Source organism: Sapajus apella, unplaced genomic scaffold, assembly GCF_009761245.1.
Source record: "Sapajus apella isolate SASKATOON/1434 unplaced genomic scaffold, GSC_monkey_1.0 scaffold9, whole genome shotgun sequence".
Lineage (NCBI taxonomy): Eukaryota > Metazoa > Chordata > Mammalia > Primates > Cebidae > Sapajus > Sapajus apella.
The window spans coordinates 446201-455787 of NW_022436949.1; the positions used below are offsets into that span (position 1 = coordinate 446201).

General features: G+C 37.9%; 1 protein-coding gene across 2 annotated transcripts in view; it reads left to right on the forward strand.

Moving 5' to 3' along the window:
* SUGT1 (SGT1 homolog, MIS12 kinetochore complex assembly cochaperone) overlaps nucleotides 1-7338 on the forward strand; it is a 38243-nt gene extending 30905 nt beyond the window's left edge. For both annotated transcript variants that reach the window (XM_032277308.1, XM_032277309.1), the window contains one exon: nucleotides 6779-7338. In XM_032277308.1, the coding sequence (XP_032133199.1) occupies nucleotides 6779-6880 (102 nt within the window). In that variant the 3' untranslated portion in view covers nucleotides 6881-7338. The remainder of the gene's footprint in view (nucleotides 1-6778) is intronic.
* The last annotated feature ends 2249 nt before the right edge of the window (nucleotides 7339-9587 follow it).

The following is a 9587-nucleotide window of genomic DNA, read 5'->3' on the forward strand; positions in this document are numbered from 1 at the left end:
AAAAAAAAAAAGTTTTCTTTAAACTTTTAGTTTTGAGATAATTGTAGATTCACATGCAATCATAAGAAATGAGATTCTTTGTACCCTATATGAAGTTTCCACTGATGAAAACATTTTGTCAAAACTGTGGTACAATGTCACAACCATGATATTGACAATTAATGGCTGCATGCAGTGGCTGACACCATTTATCCCAGTGCTTTGGGAGTCAGACCACAGGATCCCTTGAGGCTAGGAATTTGAGACGAGCCTGGGCAGTATAGTAAGATCTGGTCTCTACAAAAAATGTAAAAGCCAGCTTGGCATAGTGTCATGCCCCTGTCATCCTAGCCACTCTGGAATCTGAGGCAGGAGGATTTTGAGCCCAGGAGTTCAAGTTTGCAGTGAGCTGTGTTCGTTCCACTGTACTCACCCTGGGCAGCAGAGTGAGAATATACATAAATAAAGATCACATACTGCTCAATCTAACTCTTAAAAAAAAAGAGTGAGATACAGAACATTTTCATGGATTCCAAGGATCACTCATGTTGCTATTTTATAGCCATACTCACGAACCCCACCCCTACTCTTCCGTGATCCCTGATGATCACAAATCTGGCAAATGTTTGTCAGATATGTAGTTTGTAAATATTTTCTTCCAGTTTGTAGTTTTCATTTTCTTAACAGAGTCTTTCATAGAGCCAAAATACTTCATTCTGATGAAGTCTAATTTACCAGTTTTTCTTTTTATGGATCACACTTTTAGTTTCAAGTCTATTAACTCTTTGCCTAGTCCTAGATCTCAAAGACTTTCTCCTATTTAAAAAATAAATAAAAGTAATATTGTTTTACATATTACATTTTTAATTTAGAGACAGGGTCTCATTCTGTCACCCACTCTGGAGTACAGTGGTACAGTCACAGTTCACTGTAACCTCAAAGTCCTGGGCTCAAATGATCCTCATGCTGCCGTGCCTGGCTAGTTTTTCAAATTTTTTTGTAGAGATGGGGGTGTCTCTGTGTCGCTGAACTTCTGGCCTCGAGCAGTCCTTTGGCCTTGGCCTCCTAAAGTGCTAAGGTTACAGGCATGAGCCACAGCATCTGGCCTACATATTACGTTTAAGTCTGTGATGCATTTTGAATTAATTTTTATGTAAAGTGTGAGATTTAACTTGAGATTCCTTTTTGTGGGGTGGATAGTATGTTCCAGTGTTCTAGCGCCTATCTTTTCTCCATTGAATTGTTTTCACACCTTTCTCAAAAATCAGTTGAGCATATTTGTGTGAGTCTAAGTTCCCCATTCTGTTGGATTGAGCTGTATGTGATCTATATGTATGTTCCTCTGTTAATCGCACTGTCTCGAACTGTTGCTGTGTAAGTATGAAATTGGGTAGACTCATTCCTCCAACTTTATCCTTTATTTTCACAATTGGTTTTAGATACTCTGACTCATTTGTCTTTCCGTGTAAATTTTAAAGTGATATTATAGATATTATTTTGGTGTTCATTACTAGACTCTAGACATACGGTTAATTTTGTGCGTATCTTGTATTCTGTGACATTGCTGGACTCAGTTCTAGGAGTATTTTTGGATAGATTTGTCATTTTTTTAATGTGGACAATCATCTTCAAATACGGATAGTTTTATTTCATCTGCAAATATGGAGAGTTTTACTTCTTCCTTTTCTGTCTGTATGCCTTGTATCTCCTTTTGTTACTGTAGTTCACTGGCTGCAGCTTCAGCACTGTGTTGAGTAAGAGTAGTGAGAGTGGACATCCTTGCCTTGTTTCCCATGTTAAGGGAAAAGTATTTATTCTTTCATTATGAAGTATAATGTTAACCGTAAGTCTTTTTATAGATGATCTTTGTTAAGTTGTGACAGTTCTGTTGTATTCCTATTTTTTTGAAAATTTTTTTTTTTTTGAGACGGAGTTTCGCTCTTGTTACCCAGGCTGGAGTGCAATGGCGTGATCTCGGCTCACCGCAACCTCCGCCTCCTGGGTTCAGGCAATTCTCCTGCCTCAGCCTCCTGAGTAGCTGGGATTACAGGCACGTGCCACCATGCCCAGCTAATTTTTTGTATTTTTAGTAGAGACGGGGTTTCACCATGTTGACCAGGATGGCCTCGATCTCTTGACCTCGTGATCCACCTGCCTCGGCCTCCCAAAGTGCTGGGATTACAGGCTTGAGCCACCGCGCCCGGCCCTTGAAATTTTTTTTTATCATTAACTTTTAACGTTGACTTTTTGTCAGATGTTTTGTAGGTATTGACTGATACGATTATATGATTTTTCTTCCTTAGCCTGTTAATACGGTGATTTTATCTGATTAATATGATTGATTTGCAAGTATTGAGACAGGCTTGCGTGAGCCCTACTTGGTCATATTGTATATCTCTCAGTCCTTTTTCTAATTTTTTTTTTAATAAAAATATGTATATATGATGGCCAGGATGGTCTTGATCTCTTGACCTCATGATCCGCCTGCCTCGCGGCCTCCCAAAGTGCTGGGATTACAGGCTTGAGCCACCGCACCTGACCATTTTCTAATATTTTTTATGGGTTATTCTATCTATCTTTATGAGGGATATGAGTCTGTAATTTTCTTTTTTTGTGCTTTGTTTGGTTTGGCATCAGAGTAATACTTCATAAAATGAATTAGGAAGCATTCTATTCTCTTCCTCTTTTTAGAAGATATTGTGTATAATTGGTGTTAACTTTTCTTCAAGTATTTGGTAGAACTTACCAGTGAAACAATCTGGGCCAGGAGATTTCTTTATTAGGAGATTTAAAGTTATAAATTTAGTTAACCTAGATGTTTTTATAGGACTGTTCAAATTATCTATTTCAGGTGGATGACTCGTGGTTTGTGTTTCTGAGAAATTTATCCATTTTGTCCAAGTTGTCAGTGTTTGTATAGTCCCTTATTCTTTTTGTTTGTTTTTGTCTTTTGTTTTTGAGACAGGGCATTTCTCTGTCACCTAGGCTGGAGTGTAGTAGTGCAATCATAGATCACTGCAGCCTCAACTTCCCAGACTCAAGTGATCCTCCCTTCTCAGCCTCTCCAGTGGCTGGGACTACAGGCATGTGCCGCCATGTCCAGCTACTTTATTTTTATTTTATTATTTTTTTGTAGCGATGCGGTTTTGCCGTATTGCCCAGGCTGGTCTGTAATTCCTGAGCTCAAGTGATCTGCCTGCCTTGGCCTCCCAAAGTGCTGGGATTACAGGCATGAGCCACTGTGCCTGGCCTCCCTTACTCTTTTGATGTCTGCAGGGTTTATAGTGATATTTTTACCATTCTTAAAATGGTAATTTATGTCTTTTCTTTTTTCTTTGTTAGTCTTGCTAGAGGTTTGAAGGACATATTATCTAGTATATACTTACCCATTGGCTAGATTTGCTTATTTTATTGAATTTTTTTCTCCCAGTTAGCTGTTTGTTTCATTTTTTTCTCTATTTTTTTTTGTTCTACATTTCATTCATTTTTGTTTTTATTATTTTCTTCCTTCTACTTGCTTTAGGTGCACTTTGTTCTTTTCTAGGTTCTTAAGATGTACATTTCTATCATCTATTTCTATTTATTCATTCACTTTTGAGATGGGGTCCCCCTCTGTCGCCTAGGGTGGAGTGCATTGGTGCGATCGTGGCTCAGTGCACCCTTGGCCACTTGAACTTGAGTGATCCTCCTGAGTAGCTGGGATCACAGGCATGCACCACCAAGTTCAGTTAATTTTTTTATTTTTTGTAGAGATGAGGTCTCCCCATATTGCCCAGGCTACTCTTGAACTTCTGAGCTCAAGCAATCCTCCATTGTTGAACTCACAAAGTGCTGAGATTACAGGCATGAGCCACCAGGTTTGGCCTGTTGTCTGAAAGTTTTCTGTTTTCCTAGGCAGTGTCCTTTTCCTGATCTCTTGGCAAGAGAGAGCAGGGGTTTGTTGGGACTTTTTGTTGTTGTTTATGCCACTTGGTGTTTCCAGTTTCTTCAGCTCCAAGTTCTAGGATATAGGAGGCAAAGGAAAACCCAGAGAATTTGGTACCACGTCATTTCTTGAGTCCCAGGGTCTCTAGTAGGTCTGTCTTCACTTTACCTTTTGGTGTCTTTTTTTTTTTTTATTCTCAACAGGGTCTTGCTCTGTTGTTCCAGGTGGAATACAAGTGGTGCAATCATGCATCACTGCAGCCTTGAACTCCTGAGCTCAAGTGATCCTCCCACCTGCCTCCCAAGCAGCTAACACTATAGGCATGCACCACCACACCTGGCTTTTTTTTTTCTTCTTATTTATTTATTTATTTATTATTATTACTATTTGGTAGAGATAAGGTCTCACTATGTTGCCCAGCCTATTCTTGAACTCCTGTACTTAAGCAATTCTCCTGCCTTGTCCTCCCAAAGTACTGGGATTATAGGTGTGAGCCACTGCACCTGGCACCTTTCAGAGCCTTTTTACCTTTGTTGCATATGTAGTGACTAGGGTATTTAGATTTACTACTGGAAAGAATAGGAAAAGTACATCTACTCGATCTTCCCAGGAGAAGTCATTCTCACTTTTGTTTTTTGTTTTGTTTTTTGTTTTTGAGATGGAGTCTTGCTCTGTCGCCAGGCTGGAGTGCAGTGGCACAGTCTCTACTTACTGCAACCTCTACCTCCTGGGTTCAAGTGACTCTTCTGCCTCAGCCTCCCGAGTAGCTGGGACCACGGGCACGTGCCACCACACCCGGCTAATTTTTATATTTTAGTAGAGATAGGGTTTCACCATGTTGGCCAGGATGGTCTCGATCTCTTGACCTCGTGATCCGCCCACCTCGGCCTTCCAAAGTGCTGGGATTACAGGTGTGAGCCACTGCACCTGGCCTATTTCTCACTTTTGACTTTTAAAAGTATGGTAGACAAAATCAACCATATATCAGATCAAAGATGTCAAATCAAATCAAAGATCAAAGGTAGAATCTACACTTATTTTTCACTTAGAAACTTTGATAATTATAAGCAAATTATGTATACCTATAAAGTAAGCCATTTGGGCAGCAACATTGATCTGGAACATACCAGGGGCTTCTGTCCTTGTAGGAATACGAAATAAACTAAATGGATCTTGTTCTCTATAATATCCTTATCTAACTGGGACAAAAGAACAAGATATACCACCAAATCAGAGGAAAAATGCTAAATTGCCCTACAGTCTATAAGGAGAGATGGTGGGGGTGGGCGGGAAATAAGTGTCATCAGAATATGGTCACATTGTAAACTAAATCCACTTTTTTTTTCAGTTTTAAAAGTGAAGGTCCTCTTGGGGTAGTGTGTTTGTCTGTTTGAGAGAGAGTTTTACACTGTTACTCAGGATGGAGTGCAGTGGTGCAATCTCAACCCACTGCACCCTCTGCCTCCGAGGTTCAAGTGATTCTCGTGACTTAGCCTCTGGAGTAGCTAGCACTACAGGCACATGCCACTACGCCTAGCTAATTTTTGTAGTTTTAGTAGAGATGGGGTTTCACCATGTTGGCCAGGCTGGTCTTGAACTCCTGAACTCAGGTGATCTGCCCGCCTCGGCCTCCCAAAGTGCTGGGATTACAGGCATTGAGCCAACATACCTGGCCTTGGGGTAGTTTATTATACAGACTTGTCAAATGTAATTCAGGCATTTTATTTAAAGCCCATTATGTGCTAGGCCACTGTGCTTAGAACTGATATGAATATTAGTAAAATATACTCTTTGCCTTTAGTGAGCTCTCAGCATTAGTTGAAGATCAAGGGTGGAAAGCAGATAGAAGACATAACCTTAAATTACAACAATGCAATGTGACACATGTTAATTGGATAATTAGGCTCACACAGAAGACAAACTTTTTAGGAGTAGAGAAATAAGAGGTCAGAGAAAGCCACAGAGAGGTGGTGACATCTCATGTTTGAAAGATAAGTAAAGTCACAACTGCCATGCAAAAAGCCCATGTAAGGGAGCTCGGTAAAGTATGTCAGACATGAGGTTACATTGAGGTTCCAGTGTGCAGGATATGTAACTGTATACATTGGCCACTAACACAGTTGGTTATGTTTCAATGTTTATATTTTAATAATTTACACTATTCTTTGATGTGGTTCACATCCATTGATTTTTATCATGTTAAGAAAGCCTAGAAGTTTTTTTTTTTTTTTAATAATGAATATGCTTGGTGGGTGGTAGATTCAGTAGATGGTAAATAAATAACCAATTCTTCACTGAGACACTGACTTTCTATACCTGCATATGTATGTCTTGATTTTTAAAAATTTTCAGAGTAAACTTGCATATGTTTGGCACAAAGACAGCACAAAGTAGAGCTCCTTAATCTCTTCAGCTGGTATAGAAAGATTTTGACTGGTCTTTACAGTCTTCAGCAAAAGAGATTACAGTAATCATTGTCTTTGGGAGCTAATAATATTTCATTTGAAGGTAGCTTTTCCACATACATGTCTATGCTGATTAGCAAAGGAAGATGTGGTGCACCTCCCTGACTACTTTAGAATTTCCTTTTCAGATTTTATGGAACTTGTTAACCTCTGGAATGCCTAAGATTAAATAAAAATACTGGTTTGAGTTTATATTGAGCCATATATTTTGTCTGTGTGTAATCTATTATGTATAATACATGTATTGCACAGAGTTTATATTGAACTATGTATAATAGCCAATATTTGGGGGCTCTGTGCTTGGAACATTTTTAGAAAAATATTCTATTTTGATTTTAGAAAAATATTCTATTTTGATTTTAATGTGTTAATTAAATGGTAATTAACACATTTTTATTTTTCATTGCAGATGGAGTCTGGTGGTACAGTTTTGAGTACCAACTGGTCTGATGTAGGTAAAAGGAAAGTTGAAATCAATCCTCCTGATGATATGGAATGGAAAAAGTACTAAATAAATTAATTTGCTCTTACTGTATTGTGTATATTCTCCTAATGCCCATTGTGAATTGATATTGCATTCTTGAATTTTGAACACTGAATATCTTTTTGAAAGATTATACCTCTTTACCTCTTTGTGCTTTAGAAATTATTTTTCTTGAAGTGTTCAAGTCTAATGAAGAATGAAGATCACATTTTAACACTTATGTCCTTAAAGATTTCAGCCATAGTGAAACTGAATGAAGCATATCATTTGCTCCTAGTTAGATTCATTCTATCTAGTTGTGGGGATAGAGAAATCTTTAATGCTATATTTTGGGTTATTGCCTTATTTTTGATGTAGTATTCTCTCAGTAAGTTATTAGACCTGGCAGCTTTGGGTGAGCATAGATTTTTCACCTTCAGTGTTACAATGTGTTTGCTTTGAAAAACTGCTTTTGAATGGAGTTGTAAATACAATTTTTCTATGAAGATGTTTGGTTTATTTACCTTTTTCTTAAGTTTTTAACGTGAACTTTGAGAAATTATCACAGGGAATTCCCATTTAGTTCTTTTAATGGGAAGAATTTGTAATTTTAATTGCACTGAGATATTTTGGTTCTTACTTTGCAAATTTCTGTATAAAACATAGGTTTGAGTTTAACACAATGCAAATTTAATTATACCAAGGATAATCTGTGAAGGTGGTGCAAAGAAGGTTCTAGGAAAGCCCAATTCCACTTGCTTCTTTAACCACAGAAGGATTCCTGAAATTATAGCATTGGTGGGGTATTTTTGGTATGTTTTTTCTTTATTAGAAAATCTCTGTTTTCATGTCTCCATGATTACTTTGGTTTCATGGTTTATGGTAACTGCTGTGAGACTAAATTAATGTGTATATGTTTAGTATTTACTCAATGCCTAGAATATATAGATATCATGAGAATACAGAAAGTAAAAGACATGATTGTTAACTGCAAAGAGCTATAAATGTAGCAGGGAAAAAATTAACATTCATGAAGGAACTGTGGAAAGATTGAATGCTGAACTCATTATAAATACACTTTTGAGACAGGAAAATTGTTCTGTGATTAAAATTATTTACAGTCTAAGCTGTTATAAAGTATAGGGTACAGATGACCTATAGATCTGACTTTATTTTCTCACCATAATGTTCTCAACTCATACCCGAGAGGTTGGTCTCAGCTCTGTTAGGTGCCACTAACATTTGTATGGCGAGGCACTACTCTGTACCCTAGAGCAGGATGAGTGGGAGGCAAATGGGCCATCATTTCAGCTTCCAAAACAGTAGGAATTTAGCTCCTTCCTTCCAGTCTTTGTTGTGGAATATAGGGGAGTTAATAGGGAAAGTTCCAGTAGGGTGATACCAGATAGTGCCCAAACCTGTTATAGTTTGTCGAAGCATTCTGGAGTTTTCACTTGTCCTTCTGCCCATTTAGAGCTACTAGATACTTTTTATTGTTCTTGAACACTGAAGGAAAAGACAAAATTAAGTTTTTACTTGGATGAATTTCGTTTTCTCCTTAGGGAAATAGGATAGTGACTTCTGTATTCTGTATGTTAAATTTTCTCAGTACCATTAATCCTAAGATGAAGAGGAAGACTATTGCTGCAGAAGCATAGTTGAAGACATACAGCACTACACCAGAGACAAGAATCCTTAGCTCTAGCAAGTTTTCTGTCATTACCAACCTTCATAATCTTCAACAGGTTTAGACCTTTCTTAGTTCCTTTATAAATAATCCATAGAGTCTTAGAGTTGTAATTAAAGGTCCATGATTCTAAATAAAGAAGCATATTTTTGCCACATAACTTTTTCTTTCTTAAAAATGACACCATTAAAATAGCTGTTTTTGAATAGGTTGCAGTAGCTCATGCTTGTAATCCCAGCACTTTGGGAGGCCAAGGCGGGCAGATCACCTGAGGGCAGGAGTTCAAGACCAGCCTGGCCAACATGGTGAAACCCTGTCTCTACTAAAAATACAAAAATTAGCTGTGCATAGTGGCGGGCACCTGTAATCCCAGCTACAGCCAGGGAGAATTGCTTGAACCTGGGAGGCAGAGTTGCAGTGAGCCAAGATCATGCCACTGTGCTCCAGTGTGGGCAACAGAGTGAGACTCCATCTCAAAAAAGTAAATAAATAAATAAAAATCTAGTACTATTTTTGGTTGTTTTTAAAGGATGTATTATCTAGAATATGCTTACCTGTTGGCTAGATTTGCTAAGTGTTGTGGGATTTGGAATTTTGCTGATCTAAGGGGAATTTGTAAAACACATGACTGAAAGCATTATCAAATGCACCTGGTCAAATGCATTAGATTTATAGGTCAAGGGAATTTTGAAAAGTAGGCTAGCTTGCTGCCCAAGAATCCCACTCTAAACTACTGCTTTGTTTAGTCATTCTAGATAATGGAAGTGTATAAGCCTCCAGAAAGTTAAAACAAAAAACTTCATTCTGATTAAAAGCCTCTTAACTCTATCCTTATCCTCTGCTATCTCAATGTAGCTATTGTTCCCTCTTTGTTTCTAGACCCAATTTTCATTTCTCAAATTTTGGTTTTCTTAGGACTCTAATTAGCCTTCTGTTTCTTCAGAATGTATATTTTTTTCCTCTTAGTGTTTCCTTTCCTTTTTAAGATTAGTCTTGGAATACATGTCTGTCTTGGTCTTGTGGACTTCATCTTTTCTGATTTCCGTAATAATAATTTGCACCTTGATG